Source organism: Lutjanus erythropterus, chromosome 16 (genome assembly GCF_056507025.1).
Source record: "Lutjanus erythropterus isolate fLutEry1 chromosome 16, fLutEry1.hap2, whole genome shotgun sequence".
NCBI classification, from domain to species: domain Eukaryota; kingdom Metazoa; phylum Chordata; class Actinopteri; order Lutjaniformes; family Lutjanidae; genus Lutjanus; species Lutjanus erythropterus.
The window spans coordinates 19,397,102-19,410,751 of NC_139332.1; the positions used below are offsets into that span (position 1 = coordinate 19,397,102).

The following is a 13,650-nucleotide window of genomic DNA, read 5'->3' on the forward strand; positions in this document are numbered from 1 at the left end:
TGTGAGCCTGAGCACGGATCTCTGGCCAGACTTCCTCCTTTATTTCCTGCTGTAGGTCTTTATCCCACTGTTCTTTCACATAATAGGTATTATCTTTTGTCATTTAAACTAGGAAGAACTCGGCCTTAATCAATGCTCAGATATCTGTTCTGTGACTTTATGCAAATATTTAATTAGATAATGTCTCATTTGCACATTTAATCATAATATCAAAACACGTAATACAAAAAATAATTGTCTTAATTTAAGTGATCAACTGGGAAATTATTATTTTTTAATTATTTTTTACCCTATTCACCTGTACCTCAACCTCACCTCAACACTATACTAAAGTATTGCGAACTTATTTCAAGGAAACTTTCTAGAAAATGATCAGGTAAATTTGTATGGACTACAACAGGGGGTCCCAAACTTTTCATGTGAAGAACCTCCACAGTAGATGCACACTAGACCACAGACCCCAAATTTGAGAGGATTTTTCTAAAAGAATACTGTTTTTATTCAGTCAGTCATCAAACTAGGATTAATATAAATTATAGTTAGTCAAAACTGCCAACCCAATATCTTCCCTTGTGACAAAATAAACAGAAAATAAAAATCCAAAAACATAATAAATAATAAAACATTGAGTCGGTTCATTGAAACTTACATGTATGGTGTTTTTGTCTGGGACGGCTATGATTGATAGAACTTGCTATGATGATTGATCACATTTGCAGAAAAGTTGCAGTTATTGGACAAAATTGCAAGATCATACAGACTTAATGAGATTGGTTGAATTTTTGTTAACTGTTGGGATTATAACATTGCAACTTCCTGGAGGGACTGAATATTCTATTCCTCATTTTGCTCGGAGCCCCTACAATTTGGTCATGTTGGTCCCCGAACCCAAGTTTGAAAACCACTGGACTAAAAGAAAGCATAACCCATTTTTCTATAAAACGACACTGCTGTAAGTTGAATGAATCAATATAAACATGAGCCTTGATATTACCGTTTGTTTATTTATTTATTTATTTATTTATTTGGATCCCCATTAACCACCACCAAGGTAGCAGCTACGCTTCCTGAGATCCACACAAGTAAACTTAACATCATAATGTGAAACAATTTTAAAATTCAAGGCAAAAGGAAACAAAAAAACAACACAATGTTTTGATTGCAACTGTGTTATATTCATATAAATGTTCTGGGTTGTGTTCCACAGATCTTTAAGATAATTACATGTACAATCAAAACCAAACGTTAGAATATTACAGGACTACACCAGGTCAAATCACTGTCTCCACACCCCTGTACGCATCAGACAGGTGGGAAAATGGCGTTGTGATAATACACAGATCCACCTGTTACCTGTTAGGTGAGGTTTGCTGTCATACAAATGAGTAAAAGGAGAGCATAGGAGAGGGTGGAGTCTGACTGACTACTTGCCAGTGGTTCTACCTGTTCCACCTGCTCTCCACCCCCACCCCCCTCAGCCGTCCCTCGGGTGTCAGCTGATGAGGGATCGGCAGGCCACAGGACTTCTGTCTGTCCTCCGTCAGGAGTTCTACCCCTATCCGCAGATGAAGAAGAAGGAAGGAGCGGGTGGGTGCAGCAGCTGAACCTGTTTTCTTTTTCTCCTCCATTTTCACCGTTACTCTCTCTTACTCTCCACACTGGAGGGAGAGGAAGAGGAGTGAGGCTCTGTTTGTTTTACTTTGTCCGTGTTTAACTAATATTGAAAGTGCCTTCAGGATCGAGTGTAACAGGAGCCCTTCACCTGTGAATGCAGCATGGGATCTGACGAGTTGTACAATTTTGTCTTCAAAGGTGAGTCATGTTTACTGAAGCTGTGATTGTGTAGACAGAGATAAAAGATGTACAGCGTGCGTTTAAACTTCTGTGGACGTTAAAGCTGTCAGGTGCAGCTCGGCTCCAGTTTCTGAGTATGACTGGGAAGGAAGTAAACCAGGAAGAGATAACTTTCTGTCCACTTGGCAGTAAACCATCTGACCTTTGACCCGTTAAAGAAACATGTCCTCTGATGACACTGTTATGTGGTTTGTATGTATAATTTTGCCTGACTAAAATACTCCACCTGTGATTTTCCATTCCATTCATTCCAAAGCAAAGTCAGCCACAGGGTAGATGTGCCACGTTCATGTGATGTCACGGCGTCTGGTGTCTCGTGAGGGTGACAGAAAGTCTACACGTGTGTTAGATGAGATAAAGGCAATCTGTTTCATCACAGACAGTCAAAGATTTGACTAATTTACTGTTATATTTGTTGACTTAACCATGTCTGGAGGGGATCATCTAAATTGCTCTACTTTCAACAATAATTTATATCTGATATTTTCTTTACACAAAAAGTTAGCTTGCTAGTTACACTGGTAACACAATCTAGCCTCAAACCTAAGACCAGACCAGGCATAAATCACTCACACCTAGTCAGTAGCAGGCTTTAGATCAAAATCTTGCCTTGCTCAGGAGGTTTTTCCCCTTTTTCGTACATCATTTGCTGAATTAAAGCAGCCGGAGTCAAATCAATCACTCATGTCTTCTTTAACATCCTCTCTCCAACTTGGCTGCTTCTTCTTACTTGTCATCACATTGGACTGTGTGGCAGTCAGTGTTTTCTTGTGCTGACTATACAGATCTATTCATTTTCTTATCTCAGTGTCCACAAAGTTGACACTTATTACGGTATGTTCACATTGCTGGTGACAAAGCATCAGGCGTGTTCAAAGGAAGCTGCCGACATGAAGCCAGCAACTGATGTCCGCCACTTGTTGCTGTGTGTTGGACATAAGGTGCTGCGAATCACAGTTTTCAAGGCCTCAGCTTCTTTCAGAGTGCCAGTGATGTGGTGTTGCGACAACCAATTATATGTTTTTGTTCTCGCCATTTCCGCTTCCCATCTCCCCACAATTTTTGTGCCGTGTAAACAATGGGAGAAAAACTTATTCTCATTGTTAGCCAGTTTCCAGTTTTATTTAACCCTCTCTTCCTTATTACCTTGAAAAAAATGCAGCTTGACGATCCATGTTCTACACACAGGCGCTCAGTGACATCAGCGAGAGCTCAAGCATCATTTCACTGGAAACTTGGCGACAATGTTTGAGGTCATGTTTGGCTGTTTTGTCGTCAGTAGTGTGAACAAATAGTTATAAATGAGAAGTTACTTGCAACAAATTAGCAAGACCGCGGGAGATAATTAACAATGTATCCTAGCAACACAAGCTGCTAGCAGTAGCCATCTTTGCCTGGACATTCACATGGACATGCATCAGTAAGGCTTAGGTTTGGATCGTGTCCAATCTAAAGACTGGTCTTAACACTGACTTTGCAGTTAAGACCAGGCTTAGTAAAGACTAACTCTTGCAACCCATCCCAGGTATTTAAATACCTGTTGTCCAGCAGTTCCACTCACTGATAAGTCCATTCCCACTGTATGTATGCTGGAAACTTTCCACTTTCAACAGATAAAACTCTGTACATATGTCATTCTGTACAGTGAATCTCAAACATTTAGGAACAAGAACTCGGAAAACAATAAGTAACAGTTTTGAGTGGAGAGGAAATTTAATTTGTCATAAAACAGTCATTAAAAAGCTCTAATGCTGTGTTATAGTATTTATTATGAATGAGTTTTGACTTCTGTCTCTGTCTCTGTCTCTGTGTCTTGTGTAGTGGTTTTGATAGGGGAGTCTGGTGTAGGAAAGAGCAACCTCCTGTCCCGCTTCACTAAGAATGAGTTCAGTCACGACAGTCGCACCACCATTGGCGTCGAGTTCAGCACGCGGACTGTTCAGTTAGACAGCTACACCATCAAAGCCCAGATCTGGGACACAGCGGGGCTGGAGCGCTACAGGGCCATCACCTCAGCGTGGGCACACACACACACACACACACACACACACACACACACACACACACACACATATATATATATAATATGAGTAATAGACACATAATAAAGAGGTGAGAAGTCTCACACATGTGTAAGACTGATTTCAGTGCACATAGTTAACAGTCACACTTGCCTCACACATTTTACAACAACAACAGCTCCCAGTCTGAATGTAAGATCCAGCTCATGTATGTTTGGTCTCTCTCACCTGGTGGACTTGCAGGTACTACAGGGGAGCGGTCGGAGCGCTGTTGGTCTACGACATTAGTAAACACCTGACCTATGAGAGCGCAGAGAGATGGTTGAAGGAGCTGTACGAACACGCGGACGATCACATCGTGGTCATGCTGGTGGGAAACAAGAGAGACCTGGAGAGCCTCAGGACCGTGCCCACAGAGGAGGCCAGAGACTTCGCAGGTCAGTTAAGTTGTATTGTCTTTGTCTTGAAAATTTATTGTATTTAAAGGTCCAGTGTGTAAGATTTACAGAGATTTATTGGCAGAACATGGAAGAGATGGAATATGATATTCATAATTCTGTTTTCATGAGTGAATAATCACCTGAAAAAGGGGTAGCAGAGGAAAATAGAGAATTTAAGAGTTGCTGTTCCCGCCTCAGAATGACCTGTTTATATCTAAAGAGGGTGAGGGTCCTCTTCCATGAAGCACGTGAGAGAAGTTAGCCTTTAGTTCTTTCTGGCAGAAAAAGATTTCCAGCAGAAATCTAGCCTTTAGTGTTTTCTGGCAAAAACTCTTTAGGGCTAACTTCTCCAAACAGCTTCTAAGGAGCCCTCTGTGTTTCACCGCCATGTTTCTACAGTAGCACAGAAAGGACAAACCAAACACTGGCTCTAGATGCGGTCTAGATGGCACTAAATCCTACAAACTGTGCCTTAAATGCTCAGCGTTGTACATTTTACCCCTTTGAATATGTCTGTGTTTATTGATTGTGATCTGTGACTTCCATGCTCTCACCCTTTGGACCAACCAAGAGAGGAGAGGCCTCATGTTCATGGAGACATCGGCGTTGGACTCGACCAATGTTGAAGCTGCTTTCAATCAAATCCTCAGAGGTAGTGCAGTCAGTGCGTCCAAACATCCTCACTTCATCTTCTTTGAATTACCTTCTGACATGTCTTCATTTTCTCCAGCCATCCATGAGAAGGTGGCCAGTAAAAAGGTGACCCGTGGCTCCATCAGTGCCGTAACCCTGTCTGGCAACATCGGACCCACCAGCGAGACACAGACGGAGAGCAAGAGCTGCTGCAAGAGCTCCTAATGGACTGCTGCCCTGTAAACATCTGCTCTGTCCACACTGAACCAGCATCACGTTTTGACTGTCGTTGATTCACACATGGTATGAAGAGCGAGGTACCTGCATGACACTTGAGCAGTCAGTGTACAAAACTCCTCAAATATAAAATCTGTCCAGTATCATCAAAAAACAATAGATTTAGAGATGCAAATGTTGAGAAGATCTATTTTATACACTATTTCTTGTGGTGGCTAATGGGTGCTTTTTTACTATAGACAGCTGTGCTTGTTTTTGTCCTTTTTCTTCGTGTTTTTTAAGAGGCATTGTGAAGTTGTATTGCTTTTATAAAGGAATGCACTGGGAATAATTTGGAATAAATTATTTATGTTATTCTGTCTGCATCTAATTACCTCACAAAGACATGAATTTATTATCTGCATTAAACACATTATCTAAACTAGATGAGGGAATAGTACAGAGGGCTGACATGAACTAAAGAGAGTGCTGGAGGAATCAGCAAATTATCAGCAAATGTAAAAGACTGCACTCAGTCAAGTGCAGATCCCGTCAGGCAACAGATGCTGAAGCACCTCCTGCAATGCACAGGAGGTCACAACTGTCAGAACCAACCAGTGGAAAGTTTTTATTATACTATATTTGTATAGTATAGCCTCAGTTTTTGTAGGGTGCATTATAATTATAATTCAATTTAAACATAGTTATTTATTTAAAGCGTTTTGTTGTTTATTGAGAACATTTTAGCACATTACAAACAACCAGGCAGCTTCACAACAATATAACAGATATAGAAATCTACGTTTTTGGAGAAACTCTTGCAAGATGAAATTCCGAATAATTTATGCTTGATGTTGCCTATTCAACGGTCGGAGCCTGCATGTTCCACTGGAGGTTGTGGCTTTTGAGAAGGTTAATGTTTTGGTGTATAGCTGATTAAATCTGCCCCAGTGGCTGAATTTGATTCCAAGGAGTAACCACTATCATGTCAGTGTTTCAAAAGAAATGGACTCACTACCATAAAATGGCTACTATGGGGAGTAACATCATTACACATGAATATAATGAGGCTCGTTGAATCCACAAAGGTTTCAGCTTCCACTCTTATGCAATTTATGCAATTCCAATAGTGTTTAGAGACCCCAGTGTGCAGGAATATTCAAATGCGGCATTTTTAGAATAGACAAAAGTAACACATTTATACTGAATGCATAAAACCGCATGACTTTTTCTAAACCTGCATGGGATTAGTGTAAAGTGGGCATGTCTGTAAAGTATCCTTCAGATATGTGAGGTGAGAGGTCAAGGGGCCTCTTTGAAAATGGCCGTGTCAGTTTTACTTCTTAAAAATTTGGTCTAACTTTGGAGTGTTAAGTTGGCACAACATTTTCCTAAAAATAGAGTATACAGACTCATATCACATTGTCCCTTTCAATCAACACTTAAGACACACCAGTAGTGTGGGTTGATGGCTGTATCTGCACAGACTCTGCCCTCTGCCTGTATTTCTTTATTTCTTATCATTGTTTGGCTGTGTTTGTGACATTTCACCAACCCAAAACATTGGTATTTGACTTCCTGTTGCATTTATGAACTGCTTGGAGAAATTCTGCTGACTCTAACATTAAGTCATCTGGTTTCATATGATATGAGTATCTTCACTCCAGCTTTAAAACTGAGTGTGCAATGGCCTATGAAATACGGACAGTCGTAAGTGCGGCACACACTATCAAAAGCATAATTATGCCCTCCAGGCCTACACCATGCAGGGATAAGTATGAACGTATCAGTGATACTCATTATGTAGAACCTCCCCTTACCTAATATTATAGTGTTATATATATTACAGTGTATTACTGGGATGTTATTATTGATTCATTAACATGGAAGCATAATTTAATGTTTGGGATGGTCGGCCAGTTTTAACCAATTTATATTCTGTTGGGTAGTTTAATCTATATGCATAATATTCTATTTGTTAATCATATGTTATCTAAAATCTGGACCTACAAAGTAAACAACATATATGAGAAATTAAATTGGAAAAACAAATTAATTCTATTTGTCACAAAACTGTGAAATCACTGGGGATTATCAGCAAACTATTGCTGTGTTTTATAAATATGTCTTGTTTATGGATTTTATATTATTCCATCAAATATCCCTATTTGATTTATTTATATATTCCAGTTTGATTCAGGGTAATATTGATTCATACCCCTCCGATCTTCATAAACTTAATTTGCAAAAACAATTATCTGGATTGTATGTGGTCCTATATGTGTGCAAATGCAAGCACCTAGAGATGCTAAACAAATGTAGTAGAGTGTAAAGTACACTATTTCCCTCTGAATTGCGCTTGAGTAGAAGTATAAGGTAGTATAAAATGGAAGCACTCAAGTAAAGGACCTCAAAATTGCACTCAAATACATTACTTGAATAAAATAAATGTCATATAGAGTCAGAGCACAGCAGTGGTTCTCAACCTGGTGATCAGGACCCTCAACAGGGTCGTGAAATGATTCCTGATGTAGAAAATATATATACAGTATATATACAGCTTTCCTTTTTTTTTTTTGCTTGGTCTTGTGACATACAGTGTAGTTTTACCTCTTCAGCTGACCACATGTCGTGGACATGGCCCCTGGTTGCTTCACATTAAGAGGTCACACTCACAAACGCAGCTCTGCTACCGTGAGTTGAAGGTGTTGTATCTGTTCTCGGCCTGTAGATGGCAGTGCTGATGCAGTGAATTGAGTTTAAAGCATCAGATGCATTGTTCCCTCTCTCATTTCCTTATTAACTTCAGTCCTACTCATGCTACCACCTCGTCTCTCTTGTCATTCCATTAATGATCATGATATTAAGCTCATGTGGTGCTGCAGTCTGGTCGCCATGGCAGCCACCTCCGATGCCCTCACGACAAGCTTATCATGGTGCCATGAAAGAGGGAATTAATTTACACTTTTTCCTCACACAAATAGTAAATTCATTCACAGGCTTGATGGTTGTGTATCTGTGTGTGTGTGTGTGTGTGTGTGTGTGTGTGTGTATGCAGATGATCTCCAGATGTAATTAGACAGGCTCATATGGCCCGACTGAGAGAATATAAATCTACAGCAGTGGTAGTTAATGACATTCTGGACAGATATCTCTGGCTCACAGATGTGCAGAAGGAGCCTTTACTGTGGTGTGTGTGTGTGTGTGTGTGTGTGTGTGTGTGTGTGTGTGTGTGTGTGTGTGTGTGTGTGATGTCCCCAAGCGAGATTTCTCTGCCGGAGATCATTTTGCTACAGTGAAATGACCACAAATGCTTTTATTAAGTTTCTCTTATGAAAATACGATAGGGACGGCTCTGCACCGGGTAGTAAATGTTTAATTATTTCCTGTGAATGAGGATATTTTTATGGTCTGAGTAAAAGCATCTGGTGTAATAATCCACGCAGGCTGAGCAGACTGCGCAGGTTGAAAGTCTGGTCATGATATTCGTAAATCTCCCTCTGTCCTGAGCCTTGAGGTAAAGGGTTATGTTTGCAGAAAATGATGAAATTAAAAAATTACAGGCTCTCAGTTTGATCTTCTACAGGTTCTCACAAAGGAAAAAAGAGTATACTGAAGTAGACTTAACTCAGGACAAATACAATGAAGAACCTTTATTTTAGTATACCCAGTATAGGATATACTGTACTTACTTAAGTACTGTAATTTACTTAATATGCTAATGACATATCATTAGTGATAGTAAAGATATGCTTAAATATATGCAACTTTTCTTACTAATTCTGTACTGAAAATAACAAAACTTTATTCCAACTTTGTTTCAACTTGAAGTAAAGTTTAATGAATTAATTTTAGCGTGCTTGAAAGTTATTTCAAATTCAGATAATTATATTTGAAATGTATTATCTACACATTTAGTGTGAATTCAAAATATATTTTATATAGTATGCGTGTGTATTAACAGCTATCTGAAAAGTGGATTAAAACGTACTTAAAAAAAGATGCACTTATATGTATTATTATGTATACCTAAATGCATTTTAATGGTGTCTCAGCATACTACAGTTAAGTACACTTAATAATATTCCCTTATATTTTTAGCAGCACTAAATATATCATTAGCATACTAAGCATATTGCTAGTACATCAAAAATACTTTACAGTACATTTATCATTAATCATGTACACACAGAATAAAGACACTTAAATGTACTTAAGTAAACTTAGTATACACATGCGCAAAAGTGCACTATTTTCAATGTATTAACAATGCATGTACTTTTAAAAATACACTTTATTCCAAATTTGTTTTAACTTTAATTGCAGTTTAAGTGTATTTTCAGTGTATTTGAAGGTCATTTCAAATGTGGATTATATTTAAAATTTATTATCCACACATTTTGATTGAATTATAAATATATTTCATATATAGTGTAAGTGTATTAACTGTTATGTGAAAATATACTTAAGTATATTTATGCATCTTTATTGTGTCTCAACATAGTACATTTAAATACACTTAATTGTATTTCAGTATATTTTTAGCAGCACTAATCATATATCATTAGGATACTAAGTACACTGTTAATACATCAAAAATAGCCCAATTTTAGTACAATAATACTGTGAACTTGGAAGCTTACTATGTATACTTAAATTAAGTTTATTTTAGTATACAGGCTATGTATAGATTTAGGTTTTTTTAAACTAGGGGCCACTTTCTGACCTTGCCTTCACGGTAAAGCACTCCCAGTGGTTGGAAAGACGTGGATTTAGCACATACATGTGGTGGCTATTACCCACATGCTACTTGACATGTGTAGCCTGTAAAAAGTGTGTCTGAAAGCAGGACTCATATATGCTAAAGTGATGAGTGGTTTGGAACCTCTGACCTCAACATGGAGCTGTTTATCTCCCATTCACGAGACCTTTCCCTCCAGCCCTTTGTGCAGAATCTTGCCCTCCACACTTGCAGCATCACATCTGTGTGTGGATAATTGTCTTCTTATGACCTTTGACCCCATGGAACATGGATCTTTTCTAAAAACCCGTACTTATGGAATCCATCATCTCTGTAGCCTGACTGTTTCTCTGCCACTCTCCGATCCCTGATTTCACAGACTTTTTCCGACTGGGTTTCAGGCTTTACAGAGCTGTTTTCCTGCTGTTTATCTCTTCTTCCTGAGTTTGTTTGTTTGTTTATGTGTCATTACCACAGAACGATGCAAGACCTACAAAGTTCCACCCGCATGCACACAAGGGCTCAAAAAACATCCACACTCTTGACTTTTTATTTATCTGTTTCTCTCTGTGTGAAGTTTCTTGGACCCAGAATATCAATGGCACACACAGAGAGCAGTATTTTGTGTTTGCAGCTTTGTGACAATGCATGTTTTTTAATCTAATCCAGTTTTTAAAGGACCAGTGTGTAATTTGCCTAAATGAGCTTCAAAGTCTCCAGCTGATGTTTTAATTTGTCCATCTCACACGTTTTAAAACAAGGACCCTGTGAAAGTGTTTGTGTAAACTTACATAGCAGCTGCATAAATTAAATAACATTAATGCTAAACAAGGCTAAAGCTAGCTTACATCTCAGCAAACATTGGTGAGGTGGTGAAATATGGCAGGTATATCTACATGACAGATGACAGAAATACACTCATTAATGTGGGAAAAGGAAACGCAGGGACTCGATCAGTAGAGCGGACTTTGAGACGGGTCACCCTGCCAGACCAGCCAACCGTGATCAGGGAAAATAGCTGGGATAGGAGCTAAGCTAACCAGGCTTAGACCTGAGACAGAGACCCAGAGAGAGAAGCATTGTCGTCGACCCACTTTGATTCTGCATCAGCCCAAATCCTCCTCCTCAAATCCCCACAGAACAAATGCAGATGCGGTGGTATCTAACAAGTTACTGCAGCTAGTAAGCTTGTATTAGTTAGCCAGACATGCTAACATTCGCAGCTTATAGCAGGTGAAGACAGAGTTTAATCCATTCACCACACATGTGCTGTTGTGTTTCATGATTTTGAGAGACTACAAAAAAGATGCCACTGTTTAGACTCATGAAACACTGAGTGTTGCTATTCTTAGAGCCTCCTGCTAGATAACAAGTGAGCAAATCTACATCATTCGTTAGCTAGACAGTTACCTCTGATAGCTGATGTTGGCAAAAAATGTTAGCTAATCTACAACAATCATTACCCAGCTAGTTACACCTGATAGCTAATGTTAGCAACTAATGAGTTGATTAATCTACATCAGTTGTTAGCTGGCTAGTTATATCTAATAGCTAATATAAGCAAAAATGCTAACTAGCTAGCTAATCTACACCAATCATTAACCAGCCAGTTGGCTAAAAAGTATGGCATAATGTACAGTGAGCAGGTCATTATTGTGAAATAAACCACTTCAGGGTGATTCAACACTCCTCTGCTTCATATCGAGGTCCTGCATCACCCTGTTGGAGTTTATTTCACAATACATACATGCACATTATCCCTACACACACCTGTCATTGACAGCCAGATTTGTTTCAGATTGGCAGATGTGCCGCATGTGTGTGGGTGTGTGTGCATTCCTGCATCTGTGCATGCCAAACACAAAAACAAAAAGTCAAAACACAACTGTGTGTGTGACAGCCGGCATTCCCCCATCACCCTGCATCTGTCAGTGCATGTCAGCGGAGGACACAAATTTGAGATTTCCACGTCAGCATGACATCAACACATAAATAGAATCAAAGTCAATGCACGCTGATTACCATGGTGATGTTGTTATGGCGACCAATCAAAGGGAGAGGTGAGCTGATGGGTGGCTGTGAGCTCAGACTCTCTACTACTCCCCAAAATGCGCAGTCGGGAGAGAGCTGAAAACGAGCTGCGAGGTGGATTATTGCCCGGAGATGATTGCAGAGAAAATGTTAAGAGCGTGTTTATCGCTTCTGCTTGAAGACTTGAGCTGTTTAGTCTGAGCTCAGCTTGTTATGAGATTAAAAAACAGTTTCCATCACTCTTTGTGTGTGTCTCTGTGTGTGCCTTCTTGTGTTTACCTGTATCACCTCCCTCTATACTCTAGTCAATTAACTACTTTAAAAGCCCTTTAATTTCAGAACGGAGCCCGTCGTGCTCGGCCGTCCATATTCAAGGCCCAGCTAGGGTCACAAGATTCTTCTCCGGCGTGCAATTAAACAGGTTGCCAGCGACAAACAGAGCAGAGAGCCTCAGCACCGGTTCACTTAACATAATATTACATACCTCAGTTGCCATGACAGCCACAGTGTTTGTGTGTGAGCGTGTGATGCTAAACGGCTGCAGGTGTAAAGTGAGGCAGCAGTGAGCTATTATTTGAGAGCTGCTTTCAGCTGAAACCTGAGAGCAGAAACAGTGTAAAACAGGCTTGTCATTAACATATTATCTCAGGTGAGCTTTCTGCTGAGTGTACATTTGTGCTTAAGTGATGACATCTGGAGAGCAGGAGGCGGATCATGTTTTAGTCACCGAATGGCAACTTTTTTCACTCACATTAGTGCAATAAAGTCTTTCATCCACAAGTTTCATGTAGCTGCACTGACCGCAAATCCACTGACCCAGACTTTTCTGACAGCTGCTCCAACATTTTTAAGTTTCACACCACCACTTTGATGATTTCCCACCCTGGCACAAGACACCTAGCTAAATGTGAAAGACTATGAAACCCTGAGCTTCTAAAACATGTAACTCTGTGAGAAACTTTTCAGCCGCTCTTTCTAAAGGAGGGGAAAAAACGCAATAATACCACCCGGCCCCTAAAAGAGCTCTGCTCTTTCTCAGAGGGAAACAAAACGTCTGGCAATACAGTAAGTGACAAAAGGGGCGTTAAATTGAGTTTGTGAGTAGATATTTCCATATGTGTGTATTTTTCTCCTGCTCGGCTTTTGTTCCATGTGGCTCGAAGAGGATGGAGGTCTAGTCCAGATGAATGGCTCAGACCAGAGATATATATATCCTGGCTACCTTTATGTCTTAAGAAAACCTACATCCCTACATTCAGAACAAGAACACACCAGTGATAATATTATTATGACACCAGATACAGGACTTCATGGGACTTACTGAAAACCAATGTCTCAAATAAAACTGTCATGTATAGAATGTGTATGTATGATTGAACAGGAAATATCATACTATGATCATGCAATGGGTCATGTGTGTGTGTGTGTGTGTGACTAACAGGACTGGAGCTAATCTCTCTTACTAATAAGTTTTTAAAAAGTTGTGCATGGCTGTGCAATGAAGGACCTCTCGTTATTGCTGTAATTCAGTCATAGTCAGTGGGCTGCATACTGCAGAAGTAAACATGGAAGCTAGAAAACCTTTTTGGAGTTTGTGCCAGGTAAGAAATTCTCGTTGGACTGAATGAGCATCGTCCTTGCATCCGGAATCTAGTTCATTATAAAACTTCTATGATTGGAGTGCAGAGCTAAAAGGTGTTTATTAATGATTTAT

At 39.6% G+C, this 13,650-nt stretch overlaps 1 protein-coding gene across 2 annotated transcripts; it reads left to right on the forward strand.

The window, feature by feature from the left end:
• The first annotated feature begins 1,513 nt into the window (after nt 1-1,513).
• LOC146312996 (ras-related protein Rab-25-like) lies at nt 1,514-5,539 on the forward strand. 2 transcript variants are annotated; one of them, XM_084739021.1, is made up of 6 exons: nt 1,514-1,587; nt 1,737-1,812; nt 3,676-3,871; nt 4,119-4,312; nt 4,887-4,967; nt 5,046-5,539. In XM_084739021.1, the coding sequence occupies exons 2-6, from the start codon at nt 1,776-1,778 to the stop codon at nt 5,171-5,173; spliced, it is 636 nt and encodes a 211-aa protein (XP_084595147.1). In that variant the 5' UTR covers nt 1,514-1,587; nt 1,737-1,775; the 3' UTR covers nt 5,174-5,539. The 2 variants fall into 2 exon arrangements, with proteins under 2 accessions (XP_084595147.1, XP_084595146.1); XM_084739020.1 differs by having other exon boundaries at nt 1,519-1,812.
• The last annotated feature ends 8,111 nt before the right edge of the window (nt 5,540-13,650 follow it).

What these genes read in the sequence shown, in the direction of transcription:
- LOC146312996 (XM_084739021.1), top strand. Translation starts at nt 1,776, where the DNA reads ATGGGATCTGACGAGTTGTACAATTTTGTCTTCAAAG. An exon ending in GTACAATTTTGTCTTCAAAG is followed by an intron (nt 1,813 to 3,675) that starts GTGAGTCATGTT and finishes TGTCTTGTGTAG; the next exon opens with TGGTTTTGATAGGGGAGTCT. An exon ending in GGAGGCCAGAGACTTCGCAG is followed by an intron (nt 4,313 to 4,886) that starts GTCAGTTAAGTT and finishes GGACCAACCAAG; the next exon opens with AGAGGAGAGGCCTCATGTTC.